This window comes from Typopeltis vanoorti, chromosome 9 (assembly GCF_054136105.1).
Source record: "Typopeltis vanoorti isolate ZY-2024b chromosome 9, IOZ_Tvanoo_1.0, whole genome shotgun sequence".
Classification (NCBI taxonomy): Eukaryota; Metazoa; Arthropoda; class Arachnida; order Uropygi; family Thelyphonidae; genus Typopeltis; species Typopeltis vanoorti.
In genome coordinates, this window is record NC_143557.1 from 97617169 (window position 1) to 97644316 (window position 27148).

General features: G+C 35.7%; 1 protein-coding gene across 5 annotated transcripts in view; it reads right to left on the reverse strand.

Moving 5' to 3' along the window:
- Positions 1-843: 843 nt before the first annotated feature.
- The window catches only part of LOC150103285 (uncharacterized), a 454389-nt gene continuing 428084 nt past the window's right edge, over positions 844-27148 (reverse strand). For 4 of the 5 annotated variants that reach the window (XM_090397913.1, XM_090397914.1, XM_090397911.1 and 1 more), the window contains one exon: positions 844-11793. In XM_090397913.1, coding sequence (XP_090254039.1) covers positions 11749-11793 — 45 coding nt within the window. In that variant the 3' untranslated portion in view covers positions 844-11748. The remainder of the gene's footprint in view (positions 11794-27148) is intronic. The other variant, XR_016548822.1, reaches the window with a different exon arrangement.

The window sequence follows — 27148 nt, forward strand, 5'->3', positions numbered from 1 at the left end:
GGCGCTAAATTTAAATCTTGCATGAATTTTGGGACACCCTGTATAAAACTATGTGATTATACATATAAATTTCAACCAATTGGTATGGAATAGTTTTCAATAAAAGCTAAGTAATTAGGTAGCAAAAGATTTGAGAATAATGTCAGAGACTGGGCTTCTTCTCATCTTATTTGTAGTTACTAACACTATAATCTTACCTATATTTTGACTTCTTTGCAATGCTAAAGTTACACTCTTTATCATTTCTCCAGATAAACATTCTTCTAACATTATGTCTTGTAGACTACCAATCATTGAATCACCATCATCATCACACCTGTCTTTTTTGCCTTCCACTTGCTTCTTGCTCCCCTCATTTTCTTGCACTTCAATTTATATCTGGCATCTCCTCTCTAACTGCTTCTGTTTTTGTAATCCACAACTGAAGCCCAAGTTGCTCCACTTCCTTTTTCATCGCTTCAAACCCCCCCCCCCCCCCATCACACCAAAAAAAAGTATCATGGATGAATGGTATGAGAAATGAATGAATGAAATTATAGCCAAAGCAACTAAAGTTTTGAGGCCAGCATATTATGTTTGGTTAATTATAATTATGTGCGTGTGTTCTCCAGCTGGTTTGCCTGTTTTGCAAGATGAAAAACCTGAATTGCTTCCCAGGAGGGGGAAAAAACTCTGTCATGTCCACATGATGCCAGCTGATCCACCTTCAGCTGAAAAGGCATTATATGGATTCCTTATAATGTCTTTCCAGCTAATGGCAAATATTGAGGCTTTGTTATAGAAGCCCTCGGTGTTACTGAGAAAAGGTATGAGAAAATAATAAAGCCAATAATTTGAAGCATATCACAAATTAACAATGGAGTTTAATATACTTCAGTACAAAATACTTCAAATTACACAATCTGGCTGACTAGTCCAAGCTTTCTAAGAAATTAGCAATGATTTTTGGTTTAACAGTTAACTCGATAATTATTCACTATATGCCATAGTTTATAAATACTGTACAACATGATGATAACTAAAATGATATGAGAGCAGACAGTCTGTATAAAATCAATACCAGTTTTAATTTTTTTTTAAAATCAAAATGCTAAAAAAAGAATTTAATGCTTGAGATATCGTAGATATTTTATTATTTTGATACATATTTTCATTAGCAACAATAAACAATAAACTTAACAATTATTATGATAAAACATTTTATAAAAAGATTTATATATTAACAACAATATTCTATAAATGGAACTCATTCATTTATTTCTTACAGTATCAGAATAACAATAGGTTGCATCCATAGCATATAACCAGAGGTTTCCTAAGGTAAGAGTCCTTGGGAAAATGCTTAAATGTTTCACTTTTGCTTGAATTTATTTTCTGCGCTGTTTATTCAGAATATTTCATCAATTAGTAAAAAAATATTATGAGAAAGAAAAACTTCAAAATGACAGTGATAAGTTAGTGCATCATCCCTCTCATTTTTGTGCATAGAAGTGTACACATCTCCTAAAGGGGTGGGAGGAGAAGCAGTGTATGAAGAAGGATACATTGTGTTCCTCTTCTCATGCATAGAAATATACATCTTCTTAAAAGGCAGGAGGAGAACCAATGTATGTGTGAGGATCTATTCCCATGGACTGCTCTTTCCCAAATGCACCACTGGGTTGTGTACATGTGTGTGTATATATATACGTACATACATACAGAACACTATCAACTTGGAATAAAAAAGACATAGCTATTAAAAACAAAAGTGCCCTTTATACCATTAAAAATTCATTTCATACAGTTAAACTGAAATAAAAGTTATTTTTTTCATAATGATGCTGTCACTAATTAACAGATACACCTATCATGCATTTATGTAAAAAATATAAGCTGAGACAAATGTTGTTCACTGCATGATGAAATTTTGCTATTAAGAAATTTAATGAGTTCTAAGGTGTTATCAGTGAAGAGAAACAAAGGCAACTGTCTGAATTCATTACATCCATAGGTTCTGACCTTCTCAAGATGTGCATAAATATTTTGAAAATGCAGTATGACAAAGCATTCAAGTTCCACTCAAAGGGAGGAATGAACAGGAGTTTTCTCCCTCCATGCAATTCAAAACCATATCTATGGAGTAAAGACTTTTTTTGTTTGACTTACTAAATTATTAGTCAGTTCAAATTGAGCACATGCTTCTGGAGAATTATTTAATTAAATAATCAGTTGTAAATAGAAATATAAATAACTTGTAAATTTCCCTCAGTTACTTAATTCTTCTTGATAGACAACTAATAAATAATGCCATTTAATCTGTCACTTATATGACTAATCAAAAAAATCTGCCAAACCCATTTAGTTTAATACTGTAAAAAAAGTATCCAAATGAGACTTTTTATGAACTAATGCCTAGGTTAAAAATAATTCAATCTAGCAGGCAGCAAATTTGCTATGCCTCAAAGGAAACAGATTTCACTTTATGGGTATGTGGGTGATGCCTAAAAATCATGATATGTTTGCATGTGCAAAATACAAATACAAATATGCTCAACTAAACATCTAGACTCTGAATTTTGATATGTATAAAGTTATATGACATTTCTTTTCAATTGTGAAGTTTTATTTATTACTTCAATATTTCTCCCCATTACTGATGAATGATACTTTCCAAATATAGGATGTTTTAGCAAGTCAATGGACATGAAAAATAAATATCCTTGAGTATATTGGGGAGGAGAACAGCGATCAGCATTGGGTGGTAGTACAGTGCTGAAATGATTCCAGTCATTACTACATGATGTGAATTATTACAGCAACACTTACACAATATGGATCACTGGTAGCAGCCCAAGTTATTTACACCGTTGCTGTTGTAACAATCGCAAATGCCATTTTTACAACTTGCTGCAAAACTGACACTAGTAAGTGAATAATAATTAGCATAAATTATGAAGAGTCATTTCCAAAATTTTGAGATGGGCAGCATTTCCTGTACAGATATTTCCATTTCAGAATGGAATCTGCCTTTATATAGAATTTGTGTTTATTTCCACTTGGTACTATGTCATCCATGGTCAGTCAAACTAGACTTTCCTATTTCAAAGAAATAATGTAATCCTTATGTTAATGAAAACAAATTTTTTGTAGATCCCTCCATGGAGAAAAAAGGATGTAAGAACAAGGTACCTGGTGAATTGTATATGATTATCCCTTATGGCTTAATAATTCGTATTTATGCCGAGTGGTTAGCATATCCACTCTCCAGCCAAAAGGCTGTGGGTTTGAATCCTGCCCTGGACATGGATGTTTGTGATTGTCGGATTCAGGATTGGCTGTCTGATAGGTATCAGAGAGGTGTGTATGGTGGAGCAGTTTCAAGGAGGCAGAAGGTTACAAGTGGGGTCCCACAGGGCTCAATACTAGGACCTATATTGTTTAACCTTTATATCAATGACATTGTCAGTGGATTGCAAGGGGATATTCAGTTGTTTGCAGATGATGCGAAGCTGGGAAGGATTATTAGTAATAGTGCAGATGTGGTAGCCCTGCAAGAGGATTTAAATAAGCTAGATAGATGGGCAAATGAATGGGAGGTGTCAGTTTAATGCAGCAAAATGTAAGGTCTTGAGGTTTGGGAAACATCGATGGGATGCTGCATACTCTATGGGAGGAGTTATACTGGAGGAAGTAGGGGAGACAAGAGATCTGGGGTTGATGATTGATAGAAACCTGAAGTTTAGGGGACACATTGCAAAGGTGGTGAGGGTAACACAGAGGATTGCTGCAATTATGAGAAGGACACTGACCTGCAGAGATAAGAGGGTTATCATTCCGTTGTATAAGTTTCTGATCAGACCACATTTGGACTACTGTTCTCAGATTTGGTCCCCAGGATTTGAAGGGGATAAATTAACTGTGGAAAGGATACAAAGACGGATGACAAAGATGGTTTCAGGACTGTACAAGCATAGTTATGAGGATCAGCTGAGGGAATGTGGACTGCAGGGTTTGGTGGATAGAAGGAGAGGTGATATGATTGAGACTTTTAAACTGTTGAGAGGTGATTACAGGTTTGACACTGGGGGAGTTCTTTTGCTTGGTTGAACAGTGGGAAGGAGTGATGACAAGAGGCCATCCCTGGAAGTTACGAAAGGAAACTGTGAGCAAGAGGGTAAGGAGTGGTTTCTTTGCGTGGAGGGTGGTTGAACCGTGGAATGCATTGCCTGATGGAGTGGTGGGAGCGAGAACAATCAATGAGTTTAAAGAGTGGTATGATAGACTTTGTGTTTCTTAGGGGGGACCTCCCCTCGATGAGTCTTGACAGACTTAATGTTCTTAGGAAGAACCTCCCACAATGAGTCTTTTGACTCCATGGAGGCCTGAATAATAATAATAATACTAATAGTGGTGGGCAGTAGATGATGATGGTAGTTGTGGTTTGTTGTAGTTGGTGGATTGTGAGTGATGAAGACAGAGTTGTAGAGTAGGTGCCCTCCCTTGATGAGTCTTTAGACTCCCTGGAAGTGTCACGTAATAATAATATCTGTTAGCTGCTTATCTCCCTGGTCAGTATGTTTATTTATTTTTTTTTTTCATAAAGAAAACCACTTTCCAAGGTCTATAAAAATTTTCCTTGCAATCATCCCAAAGGATGTTTTAATGTTATGGCTGAACTAAAGAATCATCAAATATGATAAACTTTCCTTAACTATTTATAGGAAATCAATTCACACTAGCAGATATATTAAGAATAATACCCAACTGAATTAAATGATAATTCTAAGGCATACCTGAAACAAGAAATAATAAAAGACAATACTGTTGTAAACAGCAAATATCATATCTGATGGAATAATTTCAAAAAAATCATTATCATAATAGTCATACAAAATAGATTCTTGATGTACAGACCTTAATAACAGAATCACTGTCTTACATGAAAGAATTACTCCAAACATAATCAAAACATTCTAATGATATAATTTTCAAACTACCATGAGATTAGTCATGAAAGAGCAGGTTTCTTCCACTCCACAAAGACCTGTATTTTACTCAGTAATTTAACAGGCTCCTTGTTATTACAATATTTCTATGGCAAATAGGTAGATATGCAGTCATTTATCTTCAGGAATATATACAGATTAAATTCAGCAGTTAAGTCCAGTTATCAATCGCCTGCATAGAACTGAATATGGATAAAAAAAAAAAATGCATTCCAGACCACTGAAATAAATTGGGCATGTTTTTCTGAAAATTATGATAATTAGCATTTAGTTAATGTACCAATGGCCAGCATAATTTTTTTCAGTAATCACATCTGAGATGTTATCAGCAACCTAACAGCAGACATTATCATTTTTTCTATGTACATATATTGAGGATGCAGTTAACAAAAATTCCTTGGATAGTTCAGTTAGTAAAAGTCACTGTTGCTTACCAAAATGGTAACGTCTGATTCTGTGCAAGACATGGATGTTTGTAAAAGCCTTCTTTGTGCTTGTACAGTATCCTTGAGTTCATAAGACTGTTTTTTTTTTTTTATTGCCAATGAATAATATTTTTTCTTGTACATTCTGATAATTCCTTGTATAATTATGTATACTGAATGAAACAATATTGTAAGTTTTCTCGCACAAGCCCACAGGCAGACAGAGAGAGAGAGATGCACAATACAGAAGAGCCTTTAAAAATAATATAAAAATTACATAATTAATTTTTAAGTTAACTTACATAAAAATTAATTTTTATGTAACCAAAATTGTAACAAAGAATTTTACGATGATCAGATGAAGGATAAATAAAAACATTATAAAGATACAACATCAATAGCTGAATCCTACTGTGACCTTATTGGCTCATTGCCAAAACAAAATGACACCTGATTGGCTCTCTAAACACTCATGCTCATTGGCTACATTCAAATGAAGGAAAGCTACTTCATATCAACCTAAGCAAGTTGTACTTCTTTTTTCTGGTTATTTGGCTATAACTTTTCATAGAATACAGATAATTGAACAAACTTTGTTGCATTACATTCTTGGTTAAATTATATTTCCATTGATATATAATGTAATGGTATTACACCAAAAAAAAAGTGGTGCTATGAGCCATCAAACCTCAAAAATACACTTTTTCCAAAAGGTTTCCACAATTTTGGCCATTAGTGTATATTGAATGGAAGCAAAGTTACACAACTGCTAAGCCTAACTACTCGGCATATGGGATAGTTCTTCTCCCCCCCCCCCCCATAATAATAAATAATAAAAATTTCTTAGTATCTTATAACATGGATACAGGGGAGTGGGGGCTCCAGTATTTCTTGCATTACAGAAAATTTAATGTCTCCTTTCTCCCTTTTCCTTCTTTTGTTCTTCTTCTTCTTATTTTTTTTTATATTAATAGGTTTCCCTGCATGCTTGATTCAAGGTTAAGCAGATGGAACTGTGATTAAAAATACATGAAAATTATCACACTGATAATTTCTGCTTGATTTTTGACAATTTCACCTAAAAAAGGTTGGAAATCTGTAGTACATAACATGGAAGAACCAAGAATTTGATAATATGGGACTCCTACTCAAGAAACAATACATGAAACTTTTTCTTCATGCCATTTTAGGTCTTCAATAAGCAGGTGTGGTTTTGCAAACATTTATGTTACCATCCATAAGTTGCAGAGCAGAGATGCTACCACTCAGCTAACAAAGGCCAGCATAAATAAGAAACTTAAGAGATGCAGCCTGTATGCATATGTATTCATTATGAAAGACGAGTGGAGAACAAGAAAGGATAATGTCAAAAGGGTTGCAAATTTGTGTTCACTATGTGGTCATTTGCAAAGGAGATAGCAATGTGGTGGCTTAGTGACAGAAAAGCACTAAAGCGTGGGTTGAAAAGAGAGAGAGAGAGAGAGAGAAGAACAGTTGCAAAAGTGAGCAAGAAGAATGTAAAGGAAGATGTAGATAGCATGCAGCAGAAAATGAGTACTGGTTGAGTACTTATGAGAAACTTCCACTACAGTGCACTGAAAGGAGAAAAGAACACAGAGAGTTTGGAGATTATGATAGGAGACAGATTAGAGCAAAGGAATGATGGCAGTGAAAAAGAAAATTATCTAGAGGTGTTTGAAAGAAGCAGTACCAAACTACTTTCAAACACCTTTAGATACTTTTTCTTTTCGCTGCCATCATTCCTTTGCTCTAATCTGCCTCCATTACATACACTCTTCCATTACATAAACAATGTTCTAAGACAGAGGTAGAAAATTATAGACTGACCAGTATTATCTCAAGAGTGATCATTAGAGTTACTGGAAATGTTGACTAAGGGCAGAATTAAGGAGCGGATATGAATATGATACTCTAGGAGAGATAGCATGGTTTTATGAAAGGGGGAGGGGAAGTCTTAGTAATTTACTCACTTTCTTCAATAAATTAACCGTTGAGTTGGATAAATGAATTGCCACATCATTTGATCCTTGACTTTGCAAAGGCATCTGAGGATAATATACAGAATCCCTATTAAATAAAATGGAAGAAATGGGGATTGATGTGAAGTTGAATGTACAGGTGAACGTAGAGATCTTGCTGGATAAGTTAAATGACAGTTTGTACAAAGGATAATGATTACCAGTTCAATGTGGAAAAGTATATATTTATGCATTTTGGAATGGAAGAATACATGCCATGTATTACATGAGACTGGATTCAAAAAATTGATGAGGCCAGTGATGTGGGAGTAATGGTGGGCAGAGGGTCAAAGTTCATAAGATAAATTTCAAAAGTGGGCAAAATAGCCACAAGGATCATGTACATATTAAAAAGCAAACCAATAAGTAGGAAAAGGAAGCTTTTATCCCTTTTCCTAATGCTCTGATAAGACTGCACTTGTACTACTATGCAAAGAATTGGTTGCCTGGTTTTATTTGGGCATGAGGATCCAGATGAGTGATTAAGGTTATGATTTGTCTGTAAAGTGCTTCCTATGAGGATAAATTGAAGATATATTGTTTCAAAGAGGGATTATGATTGAAACATAGAAATTCATTAAAAGAGTTTTCTAAGATAAATGTAGAAGAAATGTTTTTTCAATATATGATACGAGGGGAGAGAACAAGAGTCACATGCAAGTTAGGTAAAAGTGTGGATTAGATTTATTTGTTTGGAGAGTGGTTACTAAAGGTGGTCAGGAGTGAGTTTAAGTACCGGTATTATTACATGATATTTCCATGGAGTCCATAGACTAACTGTGGGAGACTCACACTGAAATTTATACACACAATACCTATCATGTCTTTCCAGGAGAGGTGATATGATCGAGACTTTTAAATTGTTGAGAGGCAGTTACAGGGGTGGACATTGGGGAGCTCTTTCACTTGGTGGAACAGCAGGAAGGAGCGAGGACAAGGGGGCCATTCCTGGAAGTTACGAAAGGAAGCTGTGAGCAAGAGGGTGAGGAGTGGTTTCTTTGTGTGGAGGGTGGTTGAACCATGGAATGCATTGCCTGAGAGAGAGTGGGTAGAGCAGGAATGGTTAATGAGTTCAAGGAGGGGTATGATAGACTGTGTTTCCTAAGAAGGACCTCCCACAATAAGTCTCTTGACTCCATGGAGGCCTGAATAATAATAATAATAATAATTAAACTCATTTGCTGTTGTCAAGAACTCACAACTAATTCTGCAAATCCATTCCACTTATTCATCACCCTCGGAGCAAAAATTCCAGTCTGCACACTCTTACATAACTTCCATGGATGACCCCTAGTTATCTATTTGTCATAGATTATTGGTGATCAGGAGGTTGTGGAGAGGATTCAGAGACGAGTGACTAAGGCTCGTGACAGGTCTATGGCCACTCGTCTCTGAATCCTCTCTACAACTTCCTGATTCCCAAGCAACCCAGGTAACCAAATCTGTGCAGAGCAGACAAGATGCAGCTGAATCATAGCCTTAGAAAGAGGGATAATAACTTCCCTATCTTTACTTGTTACCTGTAATCCAGTGCAGTCTATGTAATACACAGTATGCAACCATTTTAAACTGAAGTGCATAACCTTACATTTTGCAACATTAAATTGAGAGCATTATTCTTTGTCCACAATGTCAATTTATTTAAATCATCTTGCAGAATATCTACATCATGTTGATCAGCCACTGCTCTTCTCAGTTTTGCATCATCAGCAAACAACTAAATATCCCCATCTGATATACAAATTTAAAGAGTAGTAGCCTTAGTATAGAAACCTGACATACTCCACTAGTCACCCTCATTCTCCCAAATTCCACTCCACCACATATTACTTTCTGGTATCTGTCTACCCCTTCCCCAAAGTCATGCTTCATACTAACTTCATATCCATTTCCAATTGCTCCAACTTTTGTAAAAGTTTTCCATGTAGTAGTATTCTGCCTTTGCAAAGTCCAGCAGTTTCATGGTGTAGCCATTTCCTTTATCTAATTCACTGTCACTTTATTATAAAATGTGAATAAATTGCTAAGACAGGACCTACCCTTTACAAAGCCATGCTGTCCACTATAGAGTATTGTATCCCTATCCATCCACTGTTGGATTTTACCATTAACCAACTTTTCCAATACTTTAACAACCACTTCTGATATACATTAATTGGTCTGTAGTTTAAAGGGTAAACTACAGACCAATTAGAGGATAGAGTTAAGGGAACTTACCCTTTTCCCACTCCCTTAGAACTTTTTCACTGAGACTTAGATTGAACAACTCCTCAGAGGCTATGCCAATTCTCTTGCACATTGATATTTTTCAATATACTGAATACCTTTTGTTCATATATCTCAGTTTTGACATGTATCTCTGTCACATCAGCAACTACAAGATCTCCACTTGGATGATACACCTTTGCAAAATGATCATGCAGCAATTAAACTATTTCTTTTGCTTTTGTCACCTTCCAACCATAGTCAGTTTTCCTTTAACTTGCTACATAACAAAAAATCTCTTTTAGATTTACTCAGGTCTGCTTAGTAATGATCTGATTTGGATTTTCTTACCACCCTAATAACCCTTCTAGCTTGCACTCTGTACCACTCCTGAGTGTGCTGATCAGCCTTTTCTTTATATTCCCTCTACAGTGTTTATTTATTTTTGCAGTTCTTGCTGTATGATAATGTGTGGATAATGGTTAGTGTGGCTTTCCACAATGAGTCTTTGGATTCCATGGATATGCTTGCATAATAGTAACAATAATTAATAAATGTGTATTTACTTCCCTTTCATTGTTAGATAATACAGGTTTATATATATTGTGCATCGAAGTTTGTATGTGTCACTCTGGCACCTTCCTCAAATTCTGTGAAAACTCAAGTAGCTATCATCAATGTCCATTCAGAATCTGTACTATGTATTCCTCTGCATTGTACTAGTTTGCAATGGACATAAGTGTATATAGGTTTTCAACTTCATTTTCGGTGCAGTTACCTCTAAAACAAAATTATACACACGAGTCTCGTGCTAAGTTTGTGAAAAACTTTAAAATGCTTAACTATGTTATGACCATTAGCGAGGAACATTATCCAGACTTCAATATATTCATCCATATCAAAGATTATTTAATATTTAATTTAATAATAGGTAGGTCATCTGAAGTGGTTATTTATTTAAAGTGAATGTTTCACAATTTGTTTGACAGAGTTAATCATTTGATATAATATAAAAGAAACTTCATGTGGTTGCACTAATAAACAAGAATTACTATATATTTGTTATGTATGCAGTATATTAACAAATTGCCCTAATATATACATTCAAGGAGTTCTTTATTTCAGAAATTGCTGATTAAAGTTTTAGTGCATCATCAGAATTTATACTTTTACTACTATCTATATCTGTGTATAATTCATTAGTTTCTATCAAGATTTTTTTAAATGAAGTTCAACAGAATAAAAAAAAAAAAGTGATGCTTCAAACGAAGTCATATAGCCATTGACATGTAAATATACTGAAAATCTTCAAAAACATCGAACTTTTTTTTTACCCCAACATGTTCATATGTAATAAACATAGTCAATTAAAAATAGGTTGAGTTCTTTTATGGCAGTATATTCAAACGACCCAATTAATTTTTCCACAAATTTTGCAGCTATGCTAAATAAATAGTATTTTAAATTTAAATGTAATATTTAAATCTTTATTTAAACAATTTAATTTTAAAATCTTTAAGATTAAAAAAAAAATCTTTAAATCTTAAAATGTGACCTTAAATAGAACCAATAGGCTTTTTTTTTAAATTTTATTATTTTGTTGTAAGGAATGGGTAAAATTGAGGGATTATATAATGTTCTTTGGATTGAACATATACCAAATTTCACATGCTGTAATGAAAATATAAATACACATACACACACACACACAATATTTTTTAAGAAAAGGGCTGAGCACCAATATTTTCTCCATACAACGAATGAAATATTAATTTAATTACCCTGCTCGTGTAAATCATTATCAGCTGTCTCCCCATCCACTGGCTTGTCTTTTGTTGTAATGACAATACCATGATGATTACTAGCATGATATAAGTGGTACACACATAGAAAACACATATGTATGCAAACACCTGGGACTAGTGGGTTCTGGCTGCCAGATACTGTAATGTCTCACATGAAACAGTCCAGCTGCAAGATTCGGTATCACACTGGAAACCAATACAGAAACGAGCAATTATGCAGATGCACTGCTGCTTCTTTTTCTCTGCTTCTGATAATATTTAGTTAACATAATATATAAAATTACAATCAGCTACCTTCGATCTTATCCAGAGGAAGTGTCTCTTGGATGAGCTGAAAATTTAAAAATAAAGTAATTAGTAGAAACTACTTTACACATAGCTAGCTATATTTGAACTATAAAATGCATGGTTGAGACTTATTTGAAGGAAGTAAGTCTAACTTAATGTAACTTAAGGTTGTATTAAGTTAAATTCAACTTGAGTACCAGTCAAGAAGCTGATTGTTGTTGTTGAGTTGTTTGGAATTATAGTGTAAGCAACTGAGGCTATGAGATATCTGATACCTAATACACTGAGGATACATTATTATGTATTTGTATTATGTCTGTTAACAGCATGTGTTCTCCAATACTAGTTTTCCTGTTTTACAGAATGACAAATTCTTTAGATTCTGAGAAAAAAATCCTGTCACCTTGTCTTTATGGTTCTTCATGTTCCAGATTGGACTTAGAACCATTAAAAAAAGATGGTGATAACCTGATAATATTGACATTTGTGGTATAATAAAGTCTACATTGTATCCTTAAGAATCAGCATTTCTGTAGAGAGGAGAGAGAGAGAGATGATAATTTATAGGATAGATGTTGTATGAACTGTAAAAAAAAAAAAAAAAAAAATCAGTTTTATATGGCAGACAATATTTATTGACCTGATTTATGGCACTACCAATTTGTTCTAAACGGCTGAAATGTATACAAAAACTTCTTTCTTTTTTGTACTGGATTCTAGAGCAGGTTGTAAAAATCTCACATAAGTGAAATTTATTTATTTATTAAGCTTAGTTTTTATCACACTTAGTTTTTGTTCTGAATTTAATTTTGTTCATATAAATTAATATTTCATTTATTTGCATGAGTCAATGTGTGGTTATTTTCAGTTTTTTTGTTATGGAAATTATCATATGTATAGGCACAGTTGAAGAGCTGAGGAAAATTAAATTATAATACTGTATAATAAGTAAATTCTTCACAAGCTAAGAATATGAACAAAACAGTTCAAGATAACCTCTATTAATGTATGCATCCAAGGAAAAAACTGGAGAAAAGAATATAAAAGATGAATTTTATGAAAAACTGGAATTAATCCTTGCAAAATTACCACAAAATGATATAATTACACTGGCCAACAAAAAAAATTTTTTTTTGTGCTGATTATGATCTGACACGTGTCTTTTACTAATTTGGGTGCGCTGATTTCAAATATCAAACCCATTTTTCTCTATCACATCAGGTTTTTCCTCTATGGCATTTTCTTTTTGCTAATTTGTAAGTTTTTGATAGTTTTAAGGAGGCAGTACTATTTAGAGGATCAAAAAAATCGATTTTTTAATATTATTTTCTGAAAGTATGTACTTTTAAAAATCTGTTCCTAACTTTTTATCAAGAAATTCAAAAAATTCCCGAAGATATAGCCTATTATTCAAAGCGGTGCGCAGATCAGAATCGGAGCTCTCGCTTGTTAGTAAACGAATAAATGCGTAAGAACCTGCAACGGCACGTACTGGCACTTTGAATGTGAGAGAGGCCAATAACCGACCTGATACATTTAGGTGATGAAAAGTAGGCGATGACAACTGCCTAAAAGAAATGAATGCTATATGTGTCATAGCGGACAAAGAACAATCGAAATCAGTCAATCGTTAATCGATCGTGAAAGTCTCTGGTTTTTTTTGTCTTGTTAATTGCATGTTAGTCAGCAGTGAAGAAAATACATCATGTTTACTACTCGAAAATGTGTCAATAGTGTAGATTCCTTCTGCTACATTTGTGGCAGCTTTACTGTTCCCAGTCAAAGGACAAATATCACTGATTTCGTTAAGAAAGTGTACTTTGCATACTTTGACGTAAAACTTGCAGATCAGGACAATTCATGGGCTCCAAATAAAGCGTGTAAGTCATGTGCAGAAAATTTATGACAGTGGAGTAAGGGAAAACGCCAAAAATTAGCTTTTGGCATTCCAATGATTTGGCGTGAACCAAAAAATCACGTAGATGACTGGTATTTTTGTTCAGTTCAGACTTCTGGTTATAATAAGAAGAATAAGAAAAAAATTGTGTATCCAAATCTCGACTCAGCAATTTGGCCATTTTTTCATTCCAATGAAATAGCCGTGCCAATTTATAAAGGACTTCCTTTACTTGAGAATGAGCAGGATTGGGATATGCCAGATGTTCTTGAGGAGCAAGACCCGGATGTTGATTTAGACAATGAAAATTTAATTTCTAGTTCTGGACCGCAACGTTTTACTCAAGCGGAATTGAATGACTTAGTAAGAGATTTGGGCCTATCAAAGGAATCATCGGAATTGTTAGCTTCAAGTTTAAATGAAAAAAACTTACTGGAGCAAGATATGAAGATAACTTTTTATCGTAGCAGGGAAAGTAATCTTGTACAATATTTTAAACACGAGTGTGGGTTTGTTTACTGTAACAATGTGTCAGGTTTACTAACTGAAATGAGTGTTGTACAATATCATCCAAATGAGTGGCGTTTATTTATCGACAGTTCAAGCAGAAGTCTCAAGTGTGTCTTACTGCACAATGGGAATGTATATGGCTCAATTCCTATTGGCTATTCAGTCCACTTAAAGGAAACATATGAGGACATTAAAAAGGTTCTGAAGTTATTAAAATATACAGACCATAACTGGATCATCTGTGTGGATCTTAAAATGGTGAACTTTTTACTTGGCTTTCAAAGAGGATATACAAAGTTTCCGTGTTTTCTATGCTTCTGGGATAGTCGAGCTAGAAACCAACACTGGAGTCAGAAACATTGGCCTCTTAGAATATCCTTAAATGTTGGAGAACAGAATGTTACAAATCAACTTTTAATCGACAGAGAAAAAATCATTTTTCCAACTCTACACTTCAAACTAGGTCTTATGAAGCAGTATGTTAAAGCTTTAGATTTACAGGGTGACTGTTTCCAATACATATGTGAAAAATTTCCACGACTTAGTTATGAAAAAATTAAAGCCGGTGTATTTGATGGACCGCAAATTAAAACTTTAATGAGAGACCCAAATTTCATCAACTCTATGAACGAAATTGAGAAAGAGGCCTGGACTTCATTTACGATGGTTGCGAATAATTTTCTTGGAAACAAAAAAGTGTGCAATTACAAAGATCTAGTGGAAATAATGCTTGAAAATTTCCAGCGCCTAGGTTTAAACATGAGCATAAAGCTTCATTTCCTGTACAGTCATCTTGATAGATTTCCTGAGAATTTAGGTGCTGTAAGCGATGAACAAGGCGAAAGATTTCATCAAGACTTAAAAACTATGGAAGATCGGTACCAAGGAAGATGGGATTCTCACATGATGGCCGACTACTGATGGAGTATTCAAAGGGATTGCCAAAACAGAACACACAACTGAAATTGCTACAAACAAAAATTTATTCCCTGAAACTCATGTGTAAGTAATATTGTTATTTTTTTATAAATATTCTTGTAATTTTTAATGAATATTGTTAAGTAGTTATGTATCTAATTATCGGCCTCTCTTGCATTCAAAGCACCAGTACGTGCCGTTGCAGGTTCTTATGCATTTATTTGTTTACTAACAAGCGAGAGCGGTGAGTGCTCCGATTCTGATCTGTACACCACTTTGAATAATAGGCTATATCTTCAAGAATTTTTCAAATTTCTTGATAAAAAGTTAGGAACAGATTTTTAAAAGTACATACTTTCAGAAAATAATATTAAAAAATCGATTTTTTTGATCCTCTAAATAGTACTGCCTCCTTAAAACTGTCAAAAACTTACAAATTAGCAAAAAGAAAATGCCATAGAGGAAAAACCCGACATGATAGAGAAAAATGGGTTTGATAATTGAAATCAGTGCACCCAAATTAGTAAAAAACAAGTCTCATATAAAAGTCAGCAAAAATTGTGTTGGACTGCGTTATCTTATCAGGAAATGTCAGTGCAAAAACTGGAAAGGAAGAAATTATTATTTTAATTTTAATAAGAGTTTAATAAGAGTGCACAAGGTTCATATAAAATTAATAATACTAAGAGTCAGAGAGGTTGAGAAGAAGGTTGTGGAAGTGATTATAGCAGAGCAAAGTGATGCAGTGCAAAATGGTGGGGAGGGGGGGATGATAAGAATATAAATGAAAATCAGAATCAGGTCAGGGAAAAGGAGATGGTCAGAATGAAGAGTGATTGTGTTGATGGGATTGGATGGCCCCAAAGAGTGGAGAATTGTTATTAGTATAATGTTATGTATACTAATGTACAGCGTGTCAGAAATAAAGGGGCTGAGTTTGTAGCATTAATTGAATCAGTATGCCAAAAAAAAGATAATTGGCATAAGTGAAACTTGGTTGACTGAGGATGATATACTATCAGGACTTGAAATCGTAGGATATAGGATATAAATTTTCTGAAAGGATAGGAAGATAAAGAAAGGGGGGAGGTGCATTGTAAACAGTAGCAGAGGAATCGTGTCCTTCAAGAGTCGAAGTGGAAAATAGTAGTATATGAAGATTTTGAAGCTGTTTGGTGTGAAGTTGAGATCAATAGAATAGTATATCTAATATGATGTTGTTATAAGACAGGGAGTGTGGAGAGTATTGATTGTGAAATGTTTAGACAAATTAGTTGGCCATAGCATATGAATTTGTTGAGTTTCTACAGGATAACTATCTAAAGCAACATGTGATGGAAGCAACACAAGATTTATCGCTGTCAGATTTGGTGATATCCTCACAGAATGTGGTTGTGAATGAGTTATCAACACTGCCACCTGTTGGTGAAAGTGATCATAATGTATTTGTTTGTAATGAAATTAAACAGGAAAAAGTTGATATCAAAAAAGTCTATATTGTAAAACCATAAAGTGGGTGATTATGAGAAGCTCCGTAGTCAACTAGTATCAATACATTAGGTTGAAGAATTGTGTAGAAAAGATGTTGACAATGTATGAGAAATGATAAGGCAGTATCTAACACAAGCAATGCATAACTGCATACCAAGAGTTAAGCGAATAAATAGGAGTGAGATGGACGAAACAGTGAAATCGAGCAAGCAGCGTTACAAAAGTTGTTATGAATGAAACACAAAACAGTTCGCAGCAAATGGATGCATGAAGAATATAAAGTACAGGGCAGAAAAGTGACAAGCATGGTTAAAGAAAAAGTAGAATATGAGAGGAGATTGGTCAGTCAGGTCAAAGTTAAACCAAGGGAATTTTTTGGCTATGTGGCAAGCAAGAGAAAAAATAATTATGGCAGGCTGATACTAGTGGATAATTATGGTAGCAGAGTAACCATAACAAATGATATAGTGGAATCATTTAACAAACACTTCATCAGTGTATACCTTAATGGTGTGAATGATGTGGTGCAACATGTAGAAGGGAGGCAAGAATTAGAAGAATTAAAGGTGAAAGAATTAGAGGTGTATCAAGTGTTGCTTGGTTAGATGTTAATAAAATTGTGGCAGTGGATGACACATCATGTATTTATAAAGAATGTGCAAAAGAGTTAGCAATGACTTTGTTCTGGTTATTTCATGAAGGTCTTGCAGTGGGAAAGGTTCCTAAGGAGTGGAAAGGAGGCAAAATATTGTAGTAATACTCCACAAGCAAGATTTGAGAACAGACGTTTCCAATTATAGACCAGTCTGTATATCTGCAGCTGTAAAGATACTGCTAATGACAGCAGATGACATCAAGAACAATGCCATGTGGATGGCAGTTCATAGATGCAATCTTGTGAGATAGAGGCCAAAAGGACAAAGTATACTTGCTACTATAGGCCAGGAAGTGCAAGGGATGATGTATAAGGCATGGATAGCAAAATGAGTGCAGGTTGAGTAATTATTAATGGGGAACTTCAACCATGGAGCCCTAGTCTGGAAGGAGGAATCACACGGCAGGAAGGAAATGGGATTTTTATCATCTAACCTCCATGGAGTCAGACTCATCGCAGGAGGTACACAGTCTTGCACACAATGTTCATACAACCATGTCTTAAACTGATTCAGTATGTCTATATGCACAACACACACACACACACACACAATGCATTCCACTCACCAGCTACTCTTCATGCAAAGAACCTCTGCTCACACCCTCTTTATACAGTTTCCAGCAATGGCCTCTTGTTCTACCCCCCCCCCCCCCCCCAACTCCCATTCTAAGAAAAATCTCTTCCATGGCAACTATGCATTTATGCACTTAATTAAGAGATAATTATTTGAAACAGCATATTATGGAGGGGCCTTAAGGGAAGAGTATTGGATCTGATCACAGGATCAGAAGATCTGTCCATAGCTAAGGCAGCCACATTATCTACCCTCCACCTCATATGAGACTGGCTAACTTGCCATTTCATTGAAAATACTGATAAAAGTTCCTCACATCATAGATAGGATTCAAACTCTGGTCTTTCCAGCCAAAGAGCTCATCAAAACCAAATGAGCTATGGAGGTTCTCACTAATTAACACAAACTGTAAATTCATTTTCAAAGCAACTACAAACTGACTAAAGCCCACACTGTCTGAAGTTATTGCTATTACTAAACTTATTCTGTTCCAATATGATCTTCTTCTTCAGCCATTTTTTGTCCACTACAGGAGCCCCCCCCCCCCCCCCAAAGTTCTCCATTCAAGTTCTATCTTGAGTCTTTCTATGCCGCAGAATTCCAGCCACCTCTTCAATCTCATCCTTGCACCATCCTTTTGGTCTTCCTGTAGCACTCTTTCTTTCTCCAAGGTACCATTCGGATATCAGCTTTTGTTCATTTCTCAGCGTTACTTTTTTGAAATATGACCTGCCCATTGCCATTTGGATCTATTAATGGTTGTTATGTCTCTCACTCTAGTCTGAGCTCTAACCCAAGTATTGTGCTTTCTATCTTGAATAATAAAACTGAACAGTAATTTTTGTATTGTATTTTTCTGTGGGTGGTCCTCAACTTGTTGGCCACTTTTTTTTTTTTTAGTCAAAGTCTATGTTTCACTTCTATATGTCATGATCTAGCATATACAACTGCCAAATATTTTTCTTTTTCTTTTAAGGCAGATTGGGATGTTTCCTCTGAGTGCTTCATGGCATTTTCCAAAGGCTATCCAACAAAGCTGAATTCTATGTATAATATCTTCTTCACAGTCTCCTTCTATTATGATCTTTTGTCCTAGGTAAGCATAGGTTGCTATATCAATTTCATTTGTACTGGCTTTTTAGTGATGTATTTATTGTCCAGTATTTTTGTTTCATCTATATATTTAATCCTTTCTTTTTTACTTTCTGCATTAAATTGATTGATCATTTGTTGAAGTTCTTTTACAGAGTTTCCTAAAAGAACAATGTCATCAGAAATCATAGGTGATTTAATTCTTTCCTATTTACTATAATTCATCTGTTTTTCCAATCTAGATTTTTAAAAATTTCTTCTAGGGCTGCTGTAAATAATTCAGGTGAAATTATTATTATTCAAGACTCATCTAGGAGGTTCTTTTATCATACATGCAGCTCATCATACCGTGTTTTAAACACACTCAAATTCTCTGCAGACACCACACTCTCAGACAAGGCATTCCAATCATTCACAACTCTGCTTGGAAAAAACCTGCCTCTCACTCCCCCACTCACACCCTGTTTATACAGTTTCCAGGGATGACCTCTGGTTCTCCAACTGTTTTCTGTAGAACCTCTCCAACATTGATCCTATAACAACCCCTTACTAACTTGTAGGTCTCTACCATATCATCCCCCCCCCCTCTTAATCTTATATACCAGACTCTGCAAATTGCATCTTCTCAATCTTTCTCATATTCAACATCCCAGAGATTAGAAATTACTTTAGTCAGTTGCCTCTGGGCCCTTTCCAACATCTCTTCATCCTTCTGAAAACCAGGTAACCAAATTGGGCACAGTAGTCCATGTGTAGCCTAATCAAAACCTTATACAATGGAACAAGAATCTCCCTACTTCTACAAGTAATTGTCCTCTGAGTCATTCCCAAAAGCCTTTGTGTTGTCTTCACAATTTTGGCAATGTGTCCCCTAATCAGATCCTTATCTGCTATCACCCCAAGATCTTTTATTTCCTAAATCTCTGATAATATATCCTCCCAAAGCATAAATTCTGCATCCCGTCATTTTTCCCAAATTTTAAAACGTATCATTTTGCAACACTGAACTCACATCCCCATTCCAGTGTCCAATCACTCAATTTATTCATGCCTTCTTGTAAGGCCACAACATCTTCTCTACTCTTCATGGTTCATCCCAACTTTGCATCATCTGAAAACAATTGAATATCTCCATCCAAATCTTTGCCAATATCATTAATATACAAGTTAAACAGCAATGGCCCTAAAACAGACCCCTGAGGCACACCACTAGTGACTTTCCTTTTCCTGGATATCGCTCCCCCCCCCCCCACCATACACAACTTGTTGATACCTATCAGTTAGCCAGTCTTCAATACAATGCACTAATCTAATATCCAACCCCATTAGCTCTAGTTTGACTATCAACTTATCATGTGGTAATCTATCAAAAACCTTTGCAAAATCTAAGTATATTACTGTGTACCCTTCTCCTCTGTCCAAGGAAGCAGTCACCTTATTGTAATAAGTAAGTAAATTACTGAAACATGACCTCCCTTTAGCAAATCCATGCTCTCCATCAAAGATAATACCATTGTTGTCAACCCAATTCTGGATTCTGGTTCTCACAAGCTTCTCCAACAACTTAATCACACAGCAGACACATAGATAGGCATATAGTTTGATGCTTGAGTTCTGTCACCTCCCTTATGAAGTGTCACAATCTTGTCCTCCTTCCACTCCTTAGGAACTTGACTCAGCGCAAGACTCATATTAAACAAATATGTCAAGGAAGAGGTCAACTCCCTGGCACATTCCTTCAGAATACGTGGTGATATATTAACATGTCTCACAGCCTTATTAACATCTAGATTGTTAAACTCCCCATACATCTCTTGCTCACGTACAGTCAGTCTCTCCTCCCCATCATCAATTGTTCTCAATCTCTCAAAGACCTTTATGAACTGCTCATTAAGTATCTCCACCACATCTTCTGCAACAGCTGTCTTTATACAATTTTCTTCAATCAATGTCATCCTTCCATAATCATTCTTGCTTTTGCTGGCTACATATCGAAAGAACTCCTCAGGATTATTTTTGGCTTCATTAGCTAACTGCTGTTCATGCCTCACTTTTTCTGCCCTTACCAACAAGTCACCTGCCTTGCCTGGTCTTTGTAATCCTCATGGAATTGGTTATTACCACTTCTCTTATGCTGCCCCCATAATGCCCTCTTTCTCTGTATCACATGCTTAATCTCTTTATTCATCCATTTCACATCTACCTTATTTAACCTTGGAATACATTTAGACATTGCATCTAGTAGATAGTTCTTGAAAATCACCCAAGCTGCATTGATCTCTTTTCCAGCTAACTCCTCATTCCATGCTACATCTGCAAGCTGTCTCCTGAGCCCTTCATAACCATCCCCCCCCCCCATAGTTCGACATATACCCTTTTCTCACAGAGGTTCTCACACTGCTGGTGGCCACCCAGGTAATCACCTCATGGTCACTCTCACCAATTGGTGGATGATTTGCCACCTCATTTATAATTACATCCTCAGATGAGATGATCAAATCCAAGATCCTCAATCCTCACATGCTTTCTGTTACATACTGTCTGAGATCGTTATCCCTCAAAAACTCAAGAAACTCATTTTCTTTACTTCCAGTTGCTATCTCATCATTTTAGTTTATATTGCCATAGTTAAAATCATAATAATCATCTTATTTCTTATTTACTTGGTTAATTTGATTATATATTTCATAGTCGCTATCATCCACATTACCAGGTCTACAACAATATCCAACCAAGCATTTGATTCCATTCACCTCTATCTCACACCATGCTGTCTCAAAACCACTGGAACTATTTCCCTCTTGCATCTCTACTTTGTATGGACATAACTCTTTCTCTATCATCAATAGCACTCCCCCTCTCGTTTTACCCCTTCTATCCTCATAAACATATCATTCCTTCCATCTCTATTCCTGTCAGATGTCATCCTCATCTAACCATGACTCACTTATTCCAACAATTTTGGGGTGAACAGACTCAATAATGCAACCATTTCTTCTGCCTTGTTTCTTACACTTCTAGCATTTGTATACAAACACAACAACTCATTCCTGGATCTACAGGCAGTTTCACTGATACCACTCATTCGATGTGATTTCTCCATGCTTAACTGGGGCCATTTTCCTTTCTGCTTATTTATTTTAGAACCCTCTTCAAGTCCAACTGCATGGCATATTTGTTTCCAGATTTTATTGATGCAGTTGAATTTTTATATATATGACTCAGAATATTAACATAAGTTTTTTCAATCCCTTGATTTTTTTTAGTATTTCTAAAATAGTTAATGTTGAGATGGAATCAAATGTCTTTTCAAAATCAATAAATGCTAAAACTAAGGGTTATTAGTGTTCATTTGTCTTTTCAATGTATATGATAAATGGTGCTGTAGTTTTTTTCTGAATTCTGCATGTTCTGGAGGCCAGAAAAAATCTAGTTTGTTTTGTTTTCTGTTGCTAACGATTTTCATAAAAAAATATTATATATTGTTAAAAGGAACCATGTTTCCTTTCAATAATATATAGTTGAAATCTCTGTCTCCCATTTAAAAAAAATCTGATAAAGATATTATTATTCCAACTGTTTAGTATTCACTTCTGTCTTAGGCAGCATGTATAAATTTTATAAATTTTAATTTAATTTTAATGCAGTTCAGAGTGATTCACCACCTATTTACAGAATGTCTATTGGTCTCTTGTCTTCACCTGGATGCTACCCATTGTACAATAAACTTCTTTTAGAACATTAGGGTATATTTCTTCCTCTTCTATTTCAGATATTATGTTTTTGTTTTCTTATCCCTCGATGAGTCTTTGAACTCCCTGGAGGTGCTATATAATAATAATAGTAATATTGGTTTAAGTGTTGTGAATAATATAATCTGGCACAGAAGGATTCTATTCTTCTTATGATCATTCTTTGTCTTTAATTAGTACTTCACTTTCATCTTTAAAGACTATTAATTTATTTTGTCCTATGTGCAACTCTCTTCTCACTCCTTTTAGACTCATTGTTTTATATGGTTCTCTCATTATTGAAACATCCTAACTAATATATATTGATAGAGTCGTCCCCTCTCTGGACAATTGTATACACTAAACCTTTCTTGAAAAAAATACATAGCAATATGCTCTCAGTGAACAAGTATAATAGACCACATAAGATCATCCTTTTAGCATATGCTGATGTTATCATTCTAATACATAATGATGAAGAAAAGAAATGAAAGTAATCCAGGCAGCATACAGACCATACTCTCTAGCTGCGGGTGTAAAATTAAGCTCTGCAAAAACTACTGTTTTGTGAACAGGTTCTTCATTTGACTAGGTGCATTCAATGAAATGCCCTCCCTTATTGAGTGGCTTACAAGCCACTCAATAAGGGAGGGCAGGATCTGATCTTCCTTGGCAAACAAAATTCCATCTTTCAGGATCATCTTTCTTCTCTAGGCATTTCAAGATGAATCACACTTATGCAACTCTTGATCACATTATGAAAGTATAAAAAGAAGATGCATGCTAACCACAATCCTCCAAATGGTCAGTCACCATTACTTCCTGTACTACCTTCATTTTGCTAAGATGCTCTGTAATGATCAGCTTATGGAACCACTGTTCTCAGAAACATATCAAGTCCCACAACTGGCTAGTACCTTTTCTTCTCTACATGATAGGAATAAGAATCATAGGAGACCTCCTAACCCAGAGCATAAAGTGAAAAATCTTCAAATGCCTGCTGCTGAAAACCCTGAAAGGTAAAAAAGGCAATACAACAGGTATGAAAGGCCATTATAAACACCTTTCCAGATATCACCACACCTCAGGAAATTCAAATTATTTCTGGAAACTTCTACAAACTCATCATTCAACTAATGTCAACTTCAAGAAATTATACCACTTCCTGATGTCAGTGTTTCCCACTTAGACATGCCATTCAGTTTTCAGTGGGATTGTATACAAAACAAACTGCAACAGACCGGATGTAGACATCCAGTGGCAAAAGCACAACATCTTGCCTACTCCTACCAAGCTCCATACACATATCAGGCAGATACTTACAAACAAGGGCACAGATGATTATCATCAGGGCCCTTGACAATGCCTAGCACCTGCAACCATATACACAGCCAAGAAAAAAGACTGGCATCTACTCCATACAAATATAAGAAGAGACACAGAATATGTCACTTCCTCTTCATTTGTGCTCAGAACAGTCATTCAACAGCTTCTACCTTAAGCACACAAGGGACAATGAATGCAGGTGGTGAGTATTGGACTGACTGTGTGATCATGAGATTGCAGATAAGTCATTGTTTTAATATTAAATTCATGATATTGTGATAATAAATTGGTTGTAATATCCTTGTGTATGACAGTGTGGTCAAGTGTTTTTTTTTTATATATTTATACTGTGTACGATAGATAAATAGTGCTATTCATAGCACTGATGCAAATGAGAACAATGGCAGCCAAGATATCATTGTGCAGGGGATTTGACATTGGAGAATTTGTGAAATGTAGTGTGTGTGCTATGTATTCATTCCAGAGAGAGAGAGAGAGAGAGAGGGAGGGAATGTCATAGATGCTTTATGAACCAGAAATGCGAGACTTGTCAGAAGAAAGAAAATAAGTAGTGGAAGTTGAGTGCCGAAAGCTGTGAAACTGAAAGTGTTAGAGTGGATGGAGTTTCGGGTTTAAATAATGGTGAAAGAAATGCGAGAAAGAGAGAGTATAAATGAGGTGATTGAAAGTAGCAGTAGGATAGCATATGCAGAAAGTTAAACCAATGGCATGTAAGATAACGAGCTAGTAGTGATAGGGAAGAACAGCAAGAAAGTAATTCCGGATATGAAAGTGAAGTTGGTGAAGATGAGACAATTGTGGAGTGAAATGAGATTAATATGGAAGGGAGAGGAAGGCTGGGATAAAAGATGGCAATGTGAAAGAGGTGTCCAATGATTCAAGAGTGACCATGTATGGGTATTTGATTATTAGAGGTGTGGTAAATGAGAAGGTGCACATAGTTTGCTTTCTGGGGGAGGTGGATAGATTGATCAGAGTGATTGAAGCACTAGATGTGAGGAAGAAGCAAGCAAGGGAGTTGGTAGTAGTAGTAGTAGTAGGCACAAATGATCTGGATGGCAACAAGGAGAATGTAAGGATGGATAGGTTGCTGAGAAGAGTAAAAGATAACAGTGTGATAGGAAGTCGTCAGCATGTTTGCCCAGGTATGATAGTGATGAGATGGCAAGCGAGGATTATGAATGGGATGCTAGCTGAGATGTGTGAAGAGAAAGGAATCCATTTTATGAATGTGTGGGATGAATTTGAAAAACAGATGGAAGTGTGAGTCAACTGGAGAAACTGTTGCTGCAAGAGAGAATAATGACTGAAGTGAATGGAAGACCTGCGGAAGTAACAGGTGATGTGGAAGTGGGTGATTGGATAGGGAGACACTGCATAAGAGTGGATGATGGATACAAAAGCAAATGTATGTTTGTGTACAACAAAATATTGGGATGGCCATAGATGTGGAGGAAACGGGTCTGAGGAGAGATGTGAGATCAGTGATGACAGACATGATTAGCCAAGAAGGGATATGGAGGAGTCTTATCTGAGAAGTACAGTTGGGGAGGCTGGTTATAGAAACAGAGATAAGCTAGAAATAAGCAGAAATATGTATGTTTACAAATGCCAGAAGTATTCAAAATAAAGGAAATGAAACTATAACAGCATTAATAGAGTATATTTGTCCAAAAATTGCTTGAATAAGATGAGGTCAGATGAGGATGACATTCTGACAGGAACAGAGACAGGATATGTTTTGCAAGGATATGAAAGATTGTGGGGGAGGGGTAAGTGCTGTTGATGGTAGCAAAGGAGTTATCTCCAACTAAGGTAAAGTTGAAAGGATCAAACAGTGGCAGTGGTTTTAAACCAGTATGGTGTGAAGTGGAGGAGAACAAAATAAAATATCTAGTTGGGTGTTCCTATAGACCTGGTAATGAGGAGGGGCACTGAGAACGAAACGCATAGGCAAATCAGTTTTGCTACTAAGAAAAGGGTGATTATTATGGGGGATTCTAATTATGGTAATATAGACTGAATGAAGAGACGGCATCTGAGGGTAAAGAGAATGAGTTACTTGAGTTTTTGAGGGTCAGCTACCTTAGGCAGTACATAACAGAGGGTATATGTGGATTAAGGGTCTTGGATTTGATTATCTCATCAGAGGATGTTATTGAAAATGAGGTACTGAATCTCCTTCCAGTTGGTGAGAGTGATCATGAGTGACCTTGAGTGGTTACCAGTCATATGAAGACTTCTGTCAGAAAGAGATATATGTGGAACTATAGGACTGGTGATTGTGACAAGCTCAGGAGACAGTTTGCAGCTATATCGTGGAATGAAGGATTGGAAGGAAAGGAGCTCAATGCTGCTTCGAACCTGTTCAGAAATTGTCTATCAGAGGTGATGCCTCAATGCACTCCAAAGTTTAAGAGGTCAAATAAGGTAGGTGTGAAATGCATGTATGAAGAGGTGAAGCATGCAATTCAGAAGGAGACACCATAAGATGAATGGTGGTAATAGTCAGTTGTATAAGGAGTACAAAGAGCAAGCAAGAGAGGTAAGTCACTTGGTAAGGGTAACAAAAGTGCAGTATGAGCAGCTGTTAGCTAATGAGGAGAAAAAGAATCCTATGGAATTTTTTCAATACATACCCAGTAGGAATGATAACCACTGAGGAGGATAGTAGAGACGTTAAATGTGCAGTTCATAAAGGTATTTCATCCTCGTTCCTTGTGAGAGTAACATCATGCAGAACTTGAGAGCAGTGGGAAGGGATGAGGAGGTCTTGATGGTGAGTGAGCAGGAGGTATATGGCAAATTGAGTAAATTTGATGTCAATAAAGCTGTAGGACTTGATGATATCACAATATATTTCTAGGGAATGTTCCATTCCCTAGAAATATATTGTGATATCATCAAAGAGTTAACAACTTTAACTTACCTCTTTGAGTCTAATTCCAAAAAAGTGGAAAGAGGGCAAAATTGTTCGGCTTCATAAAAGGGAAGATAAGACCAAGGCTTTGAGAGGACCAGGATTCAGAATCAGGTTGATTACAACAACATTCTCTTTAATGTACAGTATGGGTGTGCTAAAGGAAGGTCGTGTTTTAGCAATCTACTTACATGCTATAACTAGGTGATAGGTGCACTGGATAAAGCAGAAGTATATATGGTATATACACCTAAATCTCTTAT